The sequence below is a fragment of the Hypomesus nipponensis genome, chromosome 15 (assembly GCF_054491055.1).
Source record: "Hypomesus nipponensis isolate SF chromosome 15, ASM5449105v1, whole genome shotgun sequence".
NCBI classification, from domain to species: domain Eukaryota; kingdom Metazoa; phylum Chordata; class Actinopteri; order Osmeriformes; family Osmeridae; genus Hypomesus; species Hypomesus nipponensis.
Genome location: NC_140375.1, coordinates 11,565,984 through 11,587,141, shown reverse-complemented (window position 1 = coordinate 11,587,141; position 21,158 = coordinate 11,565,984). Strand labels below are relative to the sequence as shown.

Below are 21,158 nucleotides of genomic sequence, written 5' to 3'. Positions count from 1 at the left end.
TGTGCACTCACTGTAATGGGGCGAGGCCCCGCTATTACTTTAACATTACATAATCATAACCTTCAGTAGAATCTTCTCCTTGAACACATTCTGTTCCTGCAGCTTGTGACTGGGGCCTCCTTGTCTATGAGTGTTTTCTTATAGAATATGAATATACAGTATGTATGGAAGATGTGATAGAACTTGTCACTGCACAGATAAATGGAAAAATATGGTTACAGCAGCTTGTCATATCTTCTGTCGTTCATGCTGTTAAATGAGAGACCGACCATAATCAATACTTCAGTCTCTTGCCTCAGTAAATGGGTTCTGTTATTATTATGTTCGTGGCCACCTCACTGACAGACAATTCCTGTCTTTTTTAACCCTCCCTCCCTCCCTCCCTCCCTCCCTCCCTCCCTCCCTCCCTCCCTCCCTCCCTCCCTCCCTCCCTCCCTCCCTCCCTCCCTCCCTCCCTCCCTCCCTCCCTCCCTCCCTCCCTCCCTCCCTCCCTCCCTCCCTCCCTCCCTCCCTCCCTCCCTCCCTCCCTCCCTCCCTCCCTCCCTCCCTCCCTCCCTCCCTCCCTCCCTCCCTCCCTCCCTCCCTCCCTTCTACTAACACCAACTGACATGCTAGATATTTCATTGCAAAACAACAGTTTAAATGAAGCCATACAGAGTTATTGGGTTGAGTAAAATGACCTCTGAAAGAGAAGATGTTTTCCCTATAGAAGGGAGATTGAAGTGACAGGGAATCCAATTGCTTTTCTCTCAAAACAACAAGTCCAACAATATCAGTGCTCTGATTGGCTGAATGGAGAGCTTGAACATTAATCCCCAGTTACACGCCATTGGTGATAAAAAATGAGCTTTGGAAGAAACAAGCTCTGGCAGACAGATAACCCTGTCATGTTCATGTTCAGTTCATTGGTCAGATGTTGAAAGACGAGGAGACAACTTTTGTCCCAAGCTTGCAGTTCCAGGCTAGGTCAGACATCTGAGTCATGGGTTAACAATGTTGGCCAAATGTTGGAAGGAGATGCTCTTTGAAATGGAGATTTGTGCACAGATTTGCCTGAGCATTTGCATTTTGCTTGCAAAAAAATGAGTTTACAGCACACTTTTTTTGCAGTGTTTGGAAGTTGTCTATTTGTAGATCTCGATTCTCCAAATGATCTCCCTCCTCAGTTAAGCTTAAATTGCAGTGGTTATTATATTCATTATAGTTATGACAACCCAAATAGACTGACCTTTGTTTCAACTCTAATTATCAACCACAAAGCCAGCAGGGGAGAAATACAGAGATTGAGAAACACAAGGTGTAATTACACTGAAAGATCCAGCATAAAAAATCTGGTTTCTAATCTAATGAGAAAGAGAGAGAGAGAGAGAGAGAGAGAGAGAGAGAGAGAGAGAGAGAGAGAGAGAGAGAGCAATAGAGTTGCCGGGTGTTTTCTGTCTTGAAAACCCCTGCCTAAAAGGGAGAAGAAGATGATCAAAGTCCTGGCCTGAAGCTCCTGCACAGTACTCTAACAATACATCCTTCCTTCCCTCCCTCCCTCCTTCCTTCCATCCTCATTTCCTTCAGGTGATTACTGTTCTAACATTGTTGGATTGGTTATGTCTCATCAGGGAGTACTTCAAGGAAGCACAGGAGCAGGAGCCTTTTCATCTACCTCGTATCCTCTGCAAGCCTCGTCCATCCTTCTTCAAGTTCCCTTAGGGCTGGCACTCACACCCATATGTCCAGCACTACCCCCTGAGGGCCAGATGTGATGATGCTTATGTTTACAGTCATGCCTTGCACTGTACATGAGATCTAATGTTGCCATGATTCAAATGTAGCCGTTATATGGTCCCACAGAAAGAGGCCAAAAAACAACACCTTATTGTTAAAAGTCACGAGCTTGCTAATAGTTTATTTCTGAATGATCTCTTTCTGTTGGTCTCTCTCCCTCTTCTTATCACAGTGACTCTCTTTTTCCAACTCCTACTATCATAAATGCGCCCAAATTCAGACATTCCCTTCTCAGCTACAGACACGCACACGCACCAATTATACACCAAACATTTCGGCAGACCCCGTGCAGCTGGATTCGTTCACATTATGCAAAAATGGCGCGACATTTATGCAAAATGTTCATCGCCTCAATGACTACAAAGACAACATGTCAAACTGTTCTCGTCCCAGAACTCCCAGGCTACAAAGGCTGTTATTGTGGTTTGGATTCCATTGCTACGCAGTGTCCTCCATGTTTCATACTTGTACATTAGAGAGAAATAACAGCACTGTTTAGAGGAATCTGTTCTAAGTATAGGCTCTCAATCTCTGAGCTGTCCATAAAAACAACTAAGTGTTCGCTGAGGGACATTAGAGACTATATGAATATTGGTGTAGAAACCTTCTGACTAAACACAGGTGTACACACAAAACAAGGTCGACAAACTTCTTTAAGGACGCAGAACACTGTCCCTGGATCACTTGAAGGGTTGCTGTAGTGACACCTTTAAAAATTGCATAACATGTCCTCATACAAGCCCGTAAGTGTATAGCTGCGTTGAGAGCAATGAACACCTTGACCCAAAGAGGCAATCTGTTATCGCGGAAACAGAGAGAATGACAGCCAGGCAATCTAGTCCATTCAAGGGCTTTAAACTTGGGGCGGACATCAATTCAGTTGGGCTCCTCAGGATTAAGGCCTTTAAGGTCAACTGGAGATGTATGTATTTATAAGACTCACTCACTCACGCGCGCGCGCACACACACACACGCACAAACTAAATTCAATGTAAAGTAAATGTAAGCCATTAGCATTTGTGGGTTTCCATCCACCAGCTTGTGTGTATGTGTCCCAGTGTGTAAGTGTGTGAAGACCTGAGTCGTATAGCCCACATAAACAAATACATCTTGTAGTCATGCCCATGTAAGGGCTTTAAAGGGAGGAAAGCATCAATTGAGTGGGAGTTTTCAGGATTATGGATGTTAAGGTCATCAGCGGTTGTGAATATTCATGATGCTGCTGACACATGCACACACAGTATACAATCTAACAGTGATCCTTTATAAGCCATGTAGCCTCCAACAAGCTGAGACACTACTTGCCCACCTGCACACACACACACAAATACTGTGACCATAATTCAGTAAAAGCTACTACGAATAAAAAAGGAGGAAGCATTGTGTTGTGTTGTTCTGTTTGTGGGCGCGTTTACCTGCACACCTACAGTGTGTACCATATCTTCTAAGTCAACCTTGTAAAAACCAATTGACAGAGAAAGCCTTTTTTCAGACATTGAATTCTCAATGAACAAGATCCCGACAAAATGTGTTGATCTGAACAATAGCAACTCCAGACTCCATAAATGATAACAATGAAGCCAAGATTTACACACAGTTCCAAAATGGATTACTACAGTAGTTCACATGTTTGTTCCTACACTGTTTGTTTCAAAACTTCCTTATGAATCAAAACCCATGACTTCAATAATCCTCTCAGTTCGTGGTATCAACATGTCACCCTATATCTCCAACTCCAAAAACACAATATTGTGACTCAGCCAGATCCACCTCATGGTGGAAAACAACCTCAAGAAGAAGCTGCCAACTAGTCTGACGGGGAACAGGATGTGTGTGTGTGTGTGTTTTTTTGGGGGGGGGGGTTCTTGCATGTGTGTGTGAGTACATACAGTACGTGTGTGTGTGTGTGTGTGTGTGCTTGTGTAGGCATCTGTGTAAGTGTAACTTTCCAAATCCTGACAGCCTGGCATCATAGACCAGAAAAGAAATGGCACACTTCTCAACAATCATGTTTTGGAGCTGCAGAAGCCTGGAATGGCGCTGAGCTGAGGGGGCGCCTCCACTCTCCATTGTTCTTCCCTGGCAGGGAGACAGGAAGGAGGCGAGTGGCTGCTTCTCAACCAACGTAATCATGGCCGCCAGGCAGCGTCCATCCTCGTGATCTAAACTCGAGCTGCTTCTGATATTTCAAAGGAGGAAAAGAATGTGAGAGAGACCAACGCCCGTTGGAGGATCTCTGGAGTCAGACAGATTAAGCCAGATCTCTCTCTCTCTGCCCTTTCTCTCTCCCTCCATCTCTCTCTCTCCATCCATCTCTCTCTCTCTCTCTCTCCCTCCATCTCTCTCTCTCTCCCTCCATCTCTCTCCATCTCCCTCTCCCCCTCTCCCCCTCTCCCTCTCTCTCTCTCTCTCTCTCTCTCTCTCTCTCTCTCTCTCTCTCTCACACTCTCTCTCTGCTTGTTCTTGAGCACTTCTTCTTCTGCTGTCTCCCCATCTGCTGGTCAGATTAAGGTCTATTGAGAACAACAGCTCAGAAAACCTGTTACTGTAACCTCTGTTAATTAAAACTGGGTTTTCTTTGAAAGGATGAGAAGTTATAGTGTTGGAGTGCAGGTCTCCATGAAGGCATAGGCTCGTAAATCACACAAACAAAATAATTGGTGCTGAGTGGTGAAAAACAATGGGAGAAGAGAGAAAGTGTGCAGCACTTATATCGAGGTGCATTCACGCCGGTATACAGTCAGCCCAAGTGTGGAAGAGATGGAAATAAACAACAACATTGGCGGAGTGTGTCTGTTTGAGAAACTTACGACACACCTTCTTGGATACAAGTCTAGAACTTCTAAAGGCAATCATTTTTGTCAAAAGTAAGAAATCAACTGTCTGTTATACAGCATCATTTTGTTACGGAAGCTGTAACATGGTATTGACCTGTAAGGTTCTTTCTTGTAGGCTTTACCAAAACTTACTTCTGTATTTTGCATTCAATGTTTTTGTGCCCACCAGACTTTGTAACAAAGTTATAATCCAACATACTGAGGATATATACTACTTTCATGTGAATTTGGGTCACAGGCCTAAAATCCTCCAGCCTACCATTATTACTGTATCATTGTATTCCAGAACATAATTATCATGTGGTCATTACACAAGAAATATATAAATAAACAGGCTACATCTGGGCTAGTCTAACTACTCTTAGCATAATGGTTTAGCAAAACCCCAATGGCTAGTACAGTACTGTATCCGTGCTTAAAAACGCACTCTAAGATTTTTTTATGTTATTCCAAAAAATACATGTTATTTTGACCCCTTATCATCACAACAAGCATACTGCAGCCCGCAAACAAATGCTAATCTAAAAAATGTACACGTTTGACAAAATGTTAAGCTGGTATGGGTGGAAATGGGTGTGTCCCTTTAACAAAGTGTTATTGAATATCAATAACCTGTATTGGTTAAAGGCTACACACAAAGAACAGTGTCTTATTGGTGAAGCAAGCATTAAATTACAGCTTATTTGGAGAAACGCTCACCTGCCCAATTGTTTGTCCTCATCCCAAAAGCACTGGGGGCGTATGCCCTGTAAGTTAGCCTGGCAATGATCCGGCTGAATCGATAAGATGTAATTGGTTTTCATGCTTTACAATTTGTAGAATTAGGTAAAGTGCACACTCTAATGGTGGTGGGCGGTGGGGGTCTGGAAGCTATTAAGCTACTTGTTTCAAACTACTAGAAAATCACAAAATCATTAAAAAGCCTTTACTATATATTTTGAACACCTGACATGGCGCACAGTATGACCCACACAGTGAGTTTCCCTGACTTTAGATCAGCCTGTTGTACCAGTTGATATGTCCGTGAACTGCATCCATCAGCTGTCTGTTGTTCTCTGATTGGCAGCCTTGGTTGAAAGGCAGAGAATTGCCAAAAGAGCATCTGACCCTTGGTGGTAAGGATACTAGAGCCATGTTCACGAGTCACGTTGTCTTTCTACTGCTCACACACGCATACACACACACACACACATGCACGCATACACACACACACACACATGCACGCATACACACACACACGAGCATACACACACACACACACATGCACGCATACACACACACACGAGCATACACAAACATTTTCCCACTTCGACTTTCTTTTCCTGCTAGTCTTTCTCTCACTCTCTCGCCCTTTCTCTCCTTTTCTTTCTGTATTGCCTTAAGCACAAGACTAATGACCAAGTGGAGCACTTGAAAGTGTTTTCCAGCTGGTAGAGAGATAACAAGCACAAGTTATTTACTAGTGTATTCACTGACAAACCCCCGAAGCAAGCTTTCTCCATCAGATCCACAACATCATGGAGGTACTGTAGCTGGTTGTGAATGATGTCAGACTGAACTCAATTCCTGCCATAAACCATGGTAGACCAGAATCAGAATCAGAAAGGGATGTATTCGCCATGAAAGTTTGCACAGACAAGGAATTTGCTTTGGCATGAAGGTGCATACAATAAACATATAGGAATCTTACATTTAGTCATTTTAGCACATTTAAATATGTGGTCTAACTATACTAATGGTACACAAACTAGCAATTATAAGTGGAATTAGAATTAAAATAAAATATACAATAAAATAAAATATAAGTTGCCGTAACTTACAATATAAAAATACAAATATTACAAAAGATACAAATGGTGCAGATCCAGTTTTGTAATGTAGTGCAAAAGTAAAGTGTGTTTTAAGACATGAAGTCATTAAAGTCAGTGTGAAGTCATTGAAGTCAGTGTGAACTCTTGGCCTTGTTGAGGAGGCCAACAAGGCAGGGAAGAAACGGTGTGACTATCACATATTTTTCAGTGCTTGAGACGGTATAAAATAAGCAGTACTGTAGGTGCAGGATTTATTCAGATTAATTGGAAGGTTCTTAAAATGCTTAATTATGAAATACTTGGAATACATGTCGAATATGATGTGGGTGTGAATGACCCAAAACACCAGAGAATAACAAATTATTTTTCTCAGACACACCCAGGCCCAGATTGAACTTGGCTTCTAAGCTGACTTTCAGATATCAGTCTTGTTAAGATCTCTAATCAGAGTGAATTCATCCAGGTATGCCAGCAGTCTTGTCTGTGTGGCTGAAGATGAATGTACATCTTTGACAATCAAAGACACATTGGTTTGAAGGAGATTGTGTTTGGTCTCATTGAAAATCGCCTCAAAGATCTTTTGAGTTTTCGTAATGCAGCCATCCAATACCCTCAAGAAGTTGTGTCACCCCTGCAACGTGTTGTACACCAGATTCCAGCAATGGGTCTGACCTTGAGAATATTTGGCAAAGACGGATACCTTTGGAAATATAATAGGGGTGGTTCAAAACCAGCACGTTCGAGGATGCCTCCAGGCTGCCAGGGTGTTCTCCCCATGCAGAAGATGGATGTGTCCTGGCTCCCACTGGGCAGTGCCAGCAGGCTTCTCCTGGATGGCTGAGATGGTCACAGAGGGAAACAAAACTTCCCTTCACCGAGTCCTGATGCTTATTCTCTCAGACAAAACAGGTGAATCCATGACCAACTCTCTCCCAGCGAGAGACACAGAACTGGGAGAGAGTGCTCCTAGCAGCTCCGCCCACATGGGTTGTTTGCGCGTCCAAACAGAAAACAGCACTCGCCTGACAAGTGTTTAACGGTGGCAAGCAGTGTGACATGGGTGACAGGACTCCATTAAAGAATCGCTGCGGGGGGGTGAGGTTACTGCGCCAGTCACTTGATATCCCGGTAAGTGCCGGCGCCACGCACAGGTAGAGGCCCCGCGTTCAATTTCCCATCCATAACCATCTCTAACAGCCAGGGGACGGAGTCAGGCCATCTTCATAACAGAGCTGGCTGAGTGAGTGCGGCGGTGGCGTTGGAGGGAGAGCTCTCCAGGAGTGATGGGACATGGACTCGGCTTATCCCCTGAAATATGGCAGCCCTTCACCTGCACCCCCTTGGATGTATCTGCAGTGACGGCCCCCTCTCCGATGGCCCCATTTAAATGCATGAAGCGTCTCTTCCACCGAGCATAAAAAAAGATTAAAGAGATGCCTCTCTTTCCAAGGGTTTCTTTGCTCTATAACAGTGGCGGCAGCAACCCGAGCGGGGAAAAAAAGGAATACTAAATTGTTTCTTTCATTAAAACATCAAGGAGTTGGTTTCGTTACAAGGTTCAAAGGGGACCGACGTTTTCGCGTAGCGGTTGCTTGTCGATTGGTTTCTCTTCCTTGACTTACTCTCTTTTTCCGGCCTTAACATTGGAGTAATGGGCAAAGGTACATCTGTCCGTTGTCCCTAGAGGGTGGGCGATGAGCTGAGGGTTGGAGTCAGACCTTTGGCAGCTTTACTGTTCGCCCCCACTCACCATGCTGAGGCTGAGACTAACACAATATCCCTGACAATAGGCCAGCCACAACGAAAGCCTTGGAGAAGCAGAGGTGGGAGGCAGAGAGATGACTTCCAAGGCACTGCGGAAAGGTTCTGATAGTCCCAGGATAATTGTTAAAAGGTCACTCCTCCTCCGTCTCCCTTGCTCAGACTTTAAAGTAGACAGCCTACACAGCCATACAGAACACACACACACACACACACAGAGGAGTTGCTCTTTAGAGTGGCATGGGGGCTTTACTCTCTCTTTAGTAAGTGCTTTGGATCACAATATTCTTAAATACCACATCTTTGTGAACGGTTTGTGTGTTTTCTTGTGTATTAATGTGCATGTCTTCATGAGTTTGAGAGTGGGGGTGTTTTTCTTTATGTGTGTTTGTGGGAGAGAAAGATACAAAGAAACAGAAAGAAAGAAAGATGGAAGGCTGTGTCGGTGTTTGTCAGTATTATGACATACAGTATGTGGGTGTTTTGGTTTGTGACAAGATGCAAAGGAGGAGATATTGAATGGCCCATATCATTTGATGAGCCACAGCAATGAAGAGGCTCACTTCTATTAGAAGCTGTAAGGTTGTAACTATAATCACTGGTATCGCACCAATAACCCCTGATAAGAGACAGTAAACACTGTCATTGGCACAATCATTCTTTAAAAAATCATCAACATATATATAACTCAAATTGTTTTTCGAGGTAACATAGGGTGGGAATCAACAATACTGAATTGTAGAGTACAGGTATAATAATGATTTGACTTCTTCAAGAGAAGAAATGGGTAGAACACTTCCAATGGCATGTTTCCTCAAACACTGTCAGGCAGTAGTTTTTAGGAATCTAATTTTCTAGACTGAGATGCATATTCTATTGGATTTTGTATCTGTACTGTGCCTTGGCTGTTGCCTCCATGAACATGGTGTATTTCAGAGTTTCAGAGTGCTGTGTAACAAGGTCATAGAAGTCTGAGAGCTACTGCAGAGGCACAAGCTCTCCAGCTCCACTTCACACTTCCTGGGTTCTGTGGTGAGGGGACTGCAATTATATTCCTAAAGGTTGGGATGGTTTATGTGTTGAATTTGTGTTTCTGTATTGTTTGAGATGAGATCAAATGAGATTTTAATCTGTCTGTAGACCACAGTCTTCTGTACATCACAATACAGTGATTACTTTAATTGGAACACTTTAAGTACCTTCACACACATCTTGTAAACATGGTTTGCACACAATTTCTTTATCCATGTGTGGCCCCTGCATTGCGCTAATGGCCGCTCTGTTAATGGTTATATTTGAAATGATTTTGATTCTTCAACAAAGAAAATGCTGACTTTAATTCATAATCTACCAAATCAATCCTGATTAGCATCAGCTGACAAAGCGGTGCCATTGCTGAGGCCTGGAAAAATAAAGAAAAGAGGAAAAAGGACTGAAAAGAAAAACAGCTTACTGCTGCTGGCTGGAATAGAAGCCCACCCAGAGATCAATCCTATTGACATATTTCAATGGTCTCCTAACATCTGGCTCAGGACCAAAGTACACTCACGCTCATGATAACACACACTCCCACAGACAAAAATACACACAAACACACACACACACACACACTCACTTATACACACACCAGCACACACATGTACACACACATGCACTCAAAGCAATTTTGACATCCTCTGGCTAATAGCGAACACCAAAGTCAACACATGCTCGAAGGAAGCTTACTAAACAATCACACGAGGGCCTCAATGCTCAATGACCAAACACTGACCAGACTGGGTTTGATCAAAATCAAAAGGGAATGGACTGGAAAGCTAGAACTATTATGATTCTCATCGTGTTCAACGACCCTGTCTGCCATCGGCTGGAAGCCACCCCGCCAAGACCATAGCTCTATTATCCCCAGTAAATTTACTTTGTCTCATCATTTGTTTTCCAATTACGCTTGGCTGTCCGTGCTAGCGGAAAATTGTCAGTTTTGGTTATGTGAACTCGATCTTCAGTCTCTAACTCAAGACAATGTCAGCGACAATTGGAACATTTTCATATTGTTAAAAAAATGAAGGTGAAAAATAAGCTGGTCCACTTTGATTTCGTTTGGGAGTGTTCTGTTGTTTGCCTTATTCAATAGCAAAACAGAACAAGAAGGATTTGAACACTGCACTGTTTTCACACTCTGCTCTGTACAATATCTGGAGGAAATGCATTTCCAGTGCACCAGAGGTGGTTGAGGTCCGCATTTAGTCTTGAACTGAAGGCCCAGGCAAACAGTACAGGCATTCACCCAGACTGAGTTCTTATCTGTTAGTCCAAACCTGTGTTCCAACCTCAATCCCAACCACATCGCAAAAATACAGATACTCCCTTTCTCAGCCAATCAATACTTTATTCCAGGCTGTGAATTGAACAAGGGATAGAACCGAGAAATAGTGGCCTGATCATATGCACTGGTTTAATCAGGGTTGTAGGTTTGTTTTCAAATGTGGGTGGAACGAGGATGCAGCAGTCAAATATAATTTAAATATAACATTTTTTTTTGCAAAAAGTGGGGGGTACAGATTTGCAGTTAAAACAAAAGTGGGTGGGACATGTCAGTGTATGATGGAACGTATGTCCCTGGGTTTAATAGTGAAACCAGAGAATAACAAGTGGAGCGGAGGAAGAGATGGCCGAAACGGAATACAACAATACAATCAATGTTTAGCTACACAGTATATGTCACATTAGGAGTGATGAATGTGCAGCTGAATAGGAACACAGGAAGTCCAGCAGCCGTTCCAATGATCAAGCGTTCCATGAACAGTGGACACAATGGATTCTGGGAACTGAAGGCACTTTGCTGGAACACATCCACTTTGAGCCCCGCACAAGCATCAATTCATGTATTGACCTTTACGGGCTATTATTGGATCATCTTTTAAGTTCATGGTATGAAAATGTTTTTTCCTGTGGTTGTAGGCATTTGTAAATTGATATTGTCGTAAATCACTTGGTTCTATGAGGTAGTGTTTCTTGCCAGGGAGTGGGGTCACAGTCATAAGGTAGTTCACACGCCAGTAGATCTCCACAACTGTCTACAATCTTCCACCACTGATCAGCAATTTGCATTTCGAGTCACCTTTGAGATAATCATCGGGTTAAAATTAAATGTATGTATGACACCATGATGTTCAAAACACTTGGTGACACTAATATCAAGGGATAAATAAACTAGAGCATGCTCAGATATGTGTTTTTGGGGGTACCCGGATTGGGATGGGGGGGGGATCTTGAGATAAAGTGCAGTGTACTGTATAGCTATCAGTGAATGGCAGGCGTCTATAGAGTCTGTTGGTTCACATGTTGTGCCACGTTCCATTTCCATCCTCAGAGAGACAAGGAGTCAGGCTGTCAGACTATTTGACAGGAAATGTTCAATCACCTGTCCATCAGCCCTCCATATAGAATGTGAGCATATCTGAGATGCAAAGCAGATGCTGAGGTAGTCTGACGCTCAATGGGAATAGACCAAAAACAAACAAGCTACCAAATCACTGCAAGCGCCAACCTCGTCTGTGCCAGATCAACAACAAAAAATCACGAAATGCCAATTTTAGTTTCTGCCTCGTTTGGTCCAATCTAATCTACTGTGGGCTGGTAGTGGTGGTTTGAGTCTGCTCTGGGCTGTTTCAGCTGTGTGCGTGTCCTCACCTTGGACGATAAGGTAGACCTGAGAGGTCTTGGGCTGCTGTTTGGTCTGGATGGAGCAGGTGTAGGAGCCCTCGTCATACACGTCCACCTTCTGGATGCGCAGGCTGTACTCCAGCTGGCCTTTGGTCACTAGGTCCACCCTCGGGTCCAAGGACCACTTGTCGGAGCCGGCGAAGATGATGTTGGAGCGATTAAGCCAGGCCACTTTGGATATCTTGTCATCCACATAACACCTGGGAACACAGTAGAGGGAAGAAAGTGACAAAATTAGAATAAATTCTCTTCATTTCTTTCAATTACATATCTGGAAAGGTGACCGATACCATACTAAAACATGAACGATGGATTATCCTCATATTCAATTGTAAATACACAGTCTGGTTTTAAACACATCATTTCTGATGGCCAGTCCCATATGGACTCATTATTCAGAGCTCTGCATGTGTTACTGACAGGGTTGGGAACATTACAGAAAATTAGTTATTAGTTACTAATAGAGTGTACTGTAGTTACTAGCTACTTATTTCAGAAGTAACTGCATTAATTTACTAGCTACTGCATAGAAAAGTAATTAGTTACAAGGGAAAGTAACGTTTGTGTTACTTTTAATTCCCTGCTTCTATTATCAAATTAACGCACACAGATAGTTATAATATTTTAGTGTTGCAGTGGCACAGTGTGGGACAAGACAACTGTAAAATGTTATATCATTGTATGTTGCTAATTAGTTGCCTGAAGTGCAAAACACAACGGCAAATAGCAAAACACAACGGCAAGTAGGAAAACACAACGGCAAATAGGAAAACACAACGGCGAATAAGAAAACACAACGGCAAATAGGAAAACACAACAACATTAACTTCTGACGGAAAAGGTAGGGCCTATCTCGTAAAAGACTGTCTTTTAACTTCAAGTGCTTATACTCATCCTGATGTTGTGATTAGTTGACAACATATCAACTATCACGTGCTATGTAGCCTATGCTTTGCATCAAAATCATTTTTAAAAATAGCCAAAGTATCTTCGAGAGATTCATGTTTTCAAAATAGGCGTTCTACTTCCTGTTAAAAGACAGACAGTCTGTCTGTCCAATCAGGAGGGTCCGTCTTCTGCTAGATATTATATTATATTATTATATTTGCCATTGCATTTTCCTATTTGCCGTTGTGTTTTCCTATTCGGCGTTGTGTTTTCCTATTTGCCGTTGTGTTTTCCTATTCGCCGTTGTGTTTTGCACTTCAGGGCCACCGTACAAACTACAACCAACCAGTATATTTTTATCCTTGATCTGGACAAGGGAAAACTAATAATTTCCAAGACAAAAAGCTTGCACAATCCGAACTGTCGGCTATTGTGTGGGCTATTCTATCTGCGGATTGATTCATTCATACACTGCATCGCCGTAAACTTGTTTAAGTTAGATAAAAACAAGACATTTGGGTATTCATGCAAGAAAAAGGTAAGTAGTAACGAGCCCATTTAAATTTCAGTAATGTAACTGCGTTATTTAATTGAAAAAAGTAATGAGTTACAGTTACATTACTAGTTTCTGCCAAAAGCAGTGGAGTTACAGTAGTTACAGTATTCCCAACACTGGTTACTGAATACATCATATGAGGATATGAGAACCACACTGTGGTAAGACCACCACAAGAAGAACAAGAGATAAGTTCTTCCAATCGAGAAATGCTCCTCTTATCCCTCAGCTCCCGTGGGGATGGTCCGTAACTTAAGCTCCTCTTCTATCACTCCTCCTCGGTCCTCTCTCCTTTCCCCCCTCCCCTACTTGCTCTCCCCCCCCCCCCCCCCCGCTCGCTCTCTCCTTCCCTCCGCTGATAAATACATCTAATAGAACAGTGAGCTGTGACACGCTGATGAAAAAGGACGTCGGCATCCTCTTGTTTGCCTCGATCGTGTAGTAGCGTGTCAGAGCGTGGCGCCAAGGAAGGCCCGTAGAAGATGCGGGTGGGAAGAGGAGCGTCTGCTTAATGAATAAATGGAAATGAAGCTGGCCGTCGGAATCAATGAGAATGGATATCATGCAAAATACACTTTGGAAGACGACACCCTGCGCATGCTAATGCCGGCTCAGTGGGTCCGGGATGGCCCACGCAGTCTCGTCACATACAGAGACAAACCCACTGGCAGGCGCCCAGAGATGTTCTCGTTTGACCTGTGTTGTAGGGGCTGCATTTCTGGACTCTACAAAACAAATAAGCTGCTCGCCCGACATCATTTTGACAAGTGAGCTACATTTAGAGTTTCTTTGCGCCATAAAAGCCTCTCCACCTCCAGGATTTCTATATGAGAGATGTTGCGCGTGTGTTTCACCTAGAAGCATCAGTTTGAAGTATCAAACTAGTATCTACAGTGTAACAGCTAGACACTCGGGACAAAGTACAGACATTTGCAGCTCACATCCAGGTCTCCACACCATGGAAGATTTCGAGCTAAACACAACGATCTTCCTGCCTTGGCCTCTGTTAAAGTTGTAGAGTTACATCAGCTCTCTGCTGTCCAGGAGCAGCTAGATCTGACAGCGCCTCACTTCTACCTCAGATGGCCTGGGCTGCAGATAAAGGAAGAAAGGGGAGGGGTGGTGAGCAGAGGGAGGAGGGGGGAGAGAGGGGGGGGGGGGGCATCTCTTCATTGCTCACCAGCAGCCCATCTCACACCAACAGCTCCAACCACGCACATCTTATAACAGTACAAGCGGTTCCTTCCGCGAGTTAACAAGATGCTGCCAGGGAGGGCGCGGTGTCTCCCCTCCTCTCCTGGGCAAGGATGAGGCTAAGATGTGATGCGCTGTGATGGGCCTTGATTAGGGCAATGCCGCTGGCCTCGTGAGTGTGTGTGTGTGTGTGCGCGTGTGTGTTTATGTGTTTGTGTGTGTGTGGGAGGGGTCAAGCTTTGAGCCCGAAGGGGAGCTGTAATTAGGAGGAAGTGTCAAGATTGACAGCACACCTCAGCTCCCCCTCCCCTATCCAGCAACCATCAACTTATATTTGCAATGCAGTCTGCCTACTCTCACCTAAAGCCCTTGTGGTGTGGATCATACCATTGCAATTAATGTGTATGGGGGTCATGTATTTCCCCTCCAGCTTCAGTCCACTTAAACTGGACCCATGTACTTATGAATGTACCCTACTCCTTCTAAAATATTTACAATATGTGTGTGAACAATAGCCTGTACAGTAACCAGGTTAACCTTTTTCTAATATTGATTTTTGTCAGGTTTCATGCTTTATTGTAAAGTTTGTAATTGAAGTATAACAGGATATGTATGTGAACTTGATTTGTAACAACTGTGGCAATTTCCTCCCATGCCTGTTTAACTGAAGCTAATTTGGGTGGGTTTCTTCTCCCATCTCCATCTGGATCAGTATTCGGTTTATTCGCCATTAGCCTATGTTACACAAACACATAATTCACTGTGGCAGGAAGGTGCAAACAATAAACATATACGGGTCTTAAATTAAGTAAAAAAGTACAATAGATAGAGAGAGAGAGGGGGTAGGAATACAGAGAGAGAGAGGGGAAGACATGCAGCCAAGGGCCAAGGCCAAATCCAAACCCAGGCCGCTGGATAAGGTCTCAGCCTACGTGGTAAGTGCACTTATCCAGTGAGCTACTGGGGAGCCCCCATCTAACCTCTTAATGACCTGAAAGCACCTTACAACTGCCCAGAGTAAAGCCAAAAAACCCACAATGGCTGAACATCTCCCCTTGACGTGAGGTGTGTGTATTTGTGTGTGATGTGTGATGGATTTGTGTACACTATGTGTCATCTTTAAAACCCATCTTTCTCTCAGTATGTGACACAGAAAGGAAGAGAGGGAATTAAAAGCAGCATAGAGAATTGGTGTCAGGTCACTCTTCCTGTGGCTCTCAGCCCTTCTTGGTCCCAGATTCCCTTAGGTAGCAGGTTAAGAGTATTTCCGGTAAGGTCTTGAGGGCTCCCTGAAGACATGGCTTAACCAGAACATAAAATTTATTTTGAAATCAGGACAAATCTGCTGACCATGACTGCACAAAAGACAGTCCTCAAAGGAAAGTACAGGAAAATAATGCTATGCCCAGGTACTTTACATCTGAAACCGTGGAAATAGAGGAGAGTAATGCTATACCCAGGTACTACACATAAGAAACCATGAAATGCTTGTTTATCTTGAGATGAAAAACATCAAAATGAATTACAGTCCCGAATGCCTGTTCGTGCATGCTGAACATGATCATTAACAACATAATGAATGTGCTACTTGTGAATTTCATTATAGCCCACTATCAGTAAGGAATCTAACTAAAGGGCGACCATGAAGCAAAACAAGGTGTGCTGTACTGTGAATGTGTGTATAGGAACAAACAAAAAATGAACAAAGCTTAACCATTATTAGTCAGCCCCCTAAACCCTTGTTGACATTGTCGGCAAGGGTCATCCTAATTATCTTGACTTGAAAAGTGCAACAATACATTTTTTAGGGCTGGTCGAGCACTCCCAAAAGAATAATAAAGCATTCAAGAAAAGCTTAAGGCAAAGTGGATCTTTGTGTTGACATACTTGAAAGGGATTGCACTCATTAAAGAGGGCACCTCCTAACCTCCTTGTGAAACGATCTATCCTCTCTTGTGATGGGAAGCCTGCTGGAGACCTCCTGGCAGGTGGTACAGCTTCATAAACATCCTAGCTATGCTCTAACTGGTCTGGTATGAGTGAGGAGTGGTGCATCAGCAGAGAGGGTGAAGAGAAGGAGGAGGATTTAGAAAAGGACAAACAAGGGAGGGGAGTGAGGAGGAGGAAGTGACAAGTGTCCATTTGAAGACAGCTAGTTGTGACTTGTCACCTGCGCGTGCTCCTTTCACCTCTCCCTGACTCTTCCAGTTCGACTCCCCGATCACTTTGCACCTCACCACTAACATGTCTCCTACTTCCCAGCCCTCCTCCCACTGCAGAACCTAGTTTTCTCACGGAGGGGGCTCCATCTGGTAGGCCGTCATTCAGAGACAAGATTCTGAAATGTTCAATCAATAAAGATACATATGGACGGATTTAAAGAGGTTTCACTTGATCTTACTTAACTATCAGACAGGGAGCCATGAAACACAGAAAACCTATAAAACATTCAAATATAAATGTATATACAGAAAACCCATATATATATAATACAGTACTGTGCAAACATGATGGTATGGCCTCTACAGAGCCGGTCTGGGATTGCATGGAAAAGCAACTGAGACAGTCCAAATCCACAGAAGAACTGTGTTATTTCTCCAAGATCCAGTACATACTTTTCACAACCGTATTTAAAGAGATCTCATCCCTATACGGAACTTCCTGCACTCGGATGCAATATGAAGCCACAGGATCGGTTGCCGTGGGTGAAAGAGCACTGCTTGGATCCAAACGCTCCTGAGAGATGGGGCTTTAGGGAGGCACAGACAGGTGGATGTATGGGCAAGGACATGCTACCACTATTAAAGTGCTAAATATGATCTCTATTGCTCTCTTTCTCTCACTTTCCCCTCCCTCCCTCCCTCCCTCCCTCCCTCCCTCCCTCCCTCCCTCCCTCCCTCCCTCCCTCCCTCCCTCCCTCCCTCCCTCTCTCTCTCTCTCTCTCTCCCTCTCTCTCTCTCTCTCTCTCTCTCTCTCTCTCTCTCTCTCTCTCTCTCTCTCTTTCCCCCTCCGTCTGCTCCTCTCTCTGTGTCAATTTTTCTCTCTATCCAATGTACCCCCTCGATGTAGAGAGAAAACATCACCAATTGGGTAAATAGTACATGCACGTAACATTTTCTATACGTGCATTCGCTTCTCGGTGGGGCGCTGGGGCTGTGCTCCACAGAGTCCACATGATGTGTGTGTACAACGGGCCAAAGAGGCTAATGCATGAACAAAGCGAGGGAAGGAAGGGGAGGGTGACTCCTTGATGGCGAGGTCACTGTCATTACTGCTGATGATATGTATTTACTTGACATCAGCACAGCTCCCAATGCTTCTCCTCCTGCCCCTGCACCGTGTAATCACCAGCCTCACCATGAATCCTGCTGCAGGAGGCAGGTGGCACTGGCCTGGGTGAAGCAGGTTTGTGGCCGTGAGTCGCTCTCTCTCTCTCTCTCTCTCTCTCTCTCTCTCTCTCTCTCTCTCTCTCTCTCTCTCTCTCTCTCTCTCTCTCTCTCTCTCTCTCTCTCTCCCCCTCTCTCTCTCTCTCTCTCTCAGCCCCACCCTCATCTTCACTCTGTATTGTTGTTTTTCTTTTGAAACCGTCCTCTCTTTCTCTCTTCATTTTCTGTTCCTGGATTATCTCTCTCTCTTTCTCTCTTCCTCTGGGCAGATCACAAATCATGCCATGGGCCCTTTATTTCCAGCATGTGATTTGAGAGCACATGGTCTTTTAATGGACCTTGGATGACAAGTAATGCTCAATTTTTACAAAGACCCTCTGCCGATCCTGCAAGACACCTTGATATTTCTCCTCTCATACCCTAGTTAGTTCACTACTTTCTACCAAAAATGAGCAGAGTCTACAGAATCTGCATCTCAACATCTTTGATGACTTTGGCCTTGGGGGAGGGCTTCAAAGGTTAGGCGGCGTCAGTACAGGGGGCAAGATATGCCTCCGTTTGATTGACAGCTGTCATCTTCTATGAGAAGGTCAGTTCCCTTCCGTCATGGTTTGCAAAGCGGGAGGAATGGTTCGTTCACATGCCAGTGGGAGTTACCATGGGAGCTGAAAGGTTGACGGCTCCTTTATGAAAATCAACAAGCTGACATAGACACTGGATAGCCCAGTTACACCTGTCATTATGATACATTGGTGCCATGCCAGATTGACTACACTGGTTAATATACAAGATACAACCCCAAAATCATGTTCCTCGCTTGTCCCTCACTTTTTAGGTCATACTTATCAGTTGGTGAAACAGCACCATGCAAGAACTGCTTCCTAAATACCAATGACAACAAGCGTTGTTGTTGCACTATACCACAATTGGCCAGACATCCGAACTGCAGATAGGAATAAATTAATGGAATAAACGGTAAAAAATGATTTTAGCTGAGGATCCTAGGTAAGATAGGAGATAATGGTTGGCAGCACAGATACACTGGTGTGTGTGTCCTAGCTGTGTGTACAGTCTGGGTTGTGTCCTAGCTGTCTGTACATTACATTTACATGTATTCATTTAGCAGACGCTTTTATCCAAAGCGACTTCCAGGAGAGAGCTTTACAAAAGTGCATAGGTCACTGATCATAACAACAAGATAGCCCCAAACATTGCGGGTAGCCAAAACATGAAGCATGCATTGTGAAAAACCAATGAAGTGCCAAAGGGAAGAACCGTAAGAGCATGTATTTAAACAACTTACAGTTAAACAAAATGAACTTCAAAAAGTGCAAGAGTGTTCCTGTAGAAAAGCAAGCAACAGTACAAATATTTCACAGCGAGTACAATAATTTAAAATCAGTTACAACTAATCAACAAGAGCAACAAGTCTCTCAATAAGAGTCATTGTGATCCTGGAGGAAACTAACATCAGGTCCAGCAAATCATTCCTAAGTACCGTTGTACTCCCGGAACAAGTGCGTCTTAAGCCTTTTCTTGAAGGTGGGGAGACAGTCAGTGTCTCTGATGGAGGTGGGGAGTTGATTCCACCATTGGGGGGCCAGGCAGGAGAAAAGCTTGTGTTGGGTCTGGTGTGGGTGTCAGCAGTGACACAGGTGACTGTCTTTTCTTGTTAATGACACTATGCCCCGTCCCTCTAACGCGACGGGTATTAGTTCAATAGTACTTTGATAAATGACTCATAATTAAAAACACATGAAACAATTATGCTCCAAGCCTCCCACTAATGGGGCGAATGGGGATCATTTTATGTGGGTAAATTAACTCAGGTATACATCCACTATGTAAGCCTAATGGCATTAGCAAGCCACCTTGCACTTTCACATGCTCTCCCATTGCAGTAACTGTCAGGAGTAATTGTCTTTCTTCTAAGTAAAACAGTAGCACTTTCTTCACGTTCTGAAGTTTAAGAAATAAACAAATGTGTGTGCGCGCTGTATTCTTTAAAATATACAGATGGTGGACTCCCCCTTTAAGCATGTTTGATTAAAGTGGCTTGTCATCTCTCCTGCCAGAAGAAAAGCAAGACTGAATTTTATGAAGAAGAAACTAAATTGTTTTAGTAAAGTAACCGTCCAGATCTATCACAGATACAGTACTTAATTTAACTAAATCAAGCCCAATCTCTAGATAAAAGGGAGTGTTTGGTGTTGCGTAAAATAATCCTGGCTTACTCACTCACACTACCTCATCAGCATATCTGATAGATGGATTCTGGCTAATGATGCGGCTCTACATTATAATAGCCGGAACATTCTCTACCGAGATGAACACACCCCAATCTCTCTGACTTTCTTTTAATTGCTTTCTTTCTGAGCAGGCATACGTGAAGGGGGGATTTCTTGCTCGCTGTTGTTCAGAGCAACTGTTCCATGAGATAATGCCAAAAAGGCTGATTTGCAATAACAGGAAAAACAAGCAGAGGTACCGTGTTCCTCACTTACCTACCTTTATTCGTCTGTTTGAGCTACTAAATGAAAAAATTAAAAAAGGCAAGTACTGTAAGTATTAATATTCTTAAAAGTGTGTTAGTGTACAAAATAGTACATCAATGGAAGGCAATTTCATAAGGAACCATGATTAATCATAACCCTTCAGTGTTGACAATAATAACCTTATCTTCCTTGGTAGGACGGAAATTGGACTTGTACACTCAAGTAGCAGAGATGTTGTTTCCAAGCTAGATCTCAACATCATTGTCGCAAACTAACACCGTTTGTCATGGGACCAAATCGGTTCCCACAGAATGTGACAGGCCACAGCATCTCTGCTCTGTTCCCGACTGAGCCATTCTCTGAAGATGAGCAACATCCATCCAGGCAAACGAGCAAGCAACACATCTCAAACACTTCCCTTTCTCTACCCATCTCACTCCTCTTTCTGGAAAACATCTCTTCCCACCCTCACACATTCCCATAGATGATTACAGGCAGAAACCAGTTAAATGACTCCCCGACTTGCTGATTTTTATTTCACTTGAAGTCCAGCCTTTGAAGCTCCAGCTCACTTCAAGTGAAAAACCCATTTTGTGGGGCCAATTTCTAGCTGTCACAGGTAGCTGGGGATTGACCGTGGAACATGGAGCATATCACTAGAAAGTGACGGGGAAACGGGTAATGGCTTTGCATCGTCCACATGCTGCTGTCGCCTCCCATAAGCACCTTGT

At 43.7% G+C, this 21,158-nt stretch overlaps 1 protein-coding gene across 2 annotated transcripts in view; it reads right to left on the bottom strand.

The window, feature by feature from the left end:
* lsamp (limbic system associated membrane protein) overlaps positions 1 to 21,158 on the bottom strand; it is a 256,686-nt gene that overhangs the window by 18,142 nt on the left and 217,386 nt on the right. For both annotated transcript variants that reach the window (XM_084674711.1, XM_084674710.1), the window contains one exon: positions 11,876 to 12,108. In XM_084674711.1, the coding sequence (XP_084530837.1) occupies positions 11,876 to 12,108 (233 nt within the window). The remainder of the gene's footprint in view (positions 1 to 11,875; positions 12,109 to 21,158) is intronic.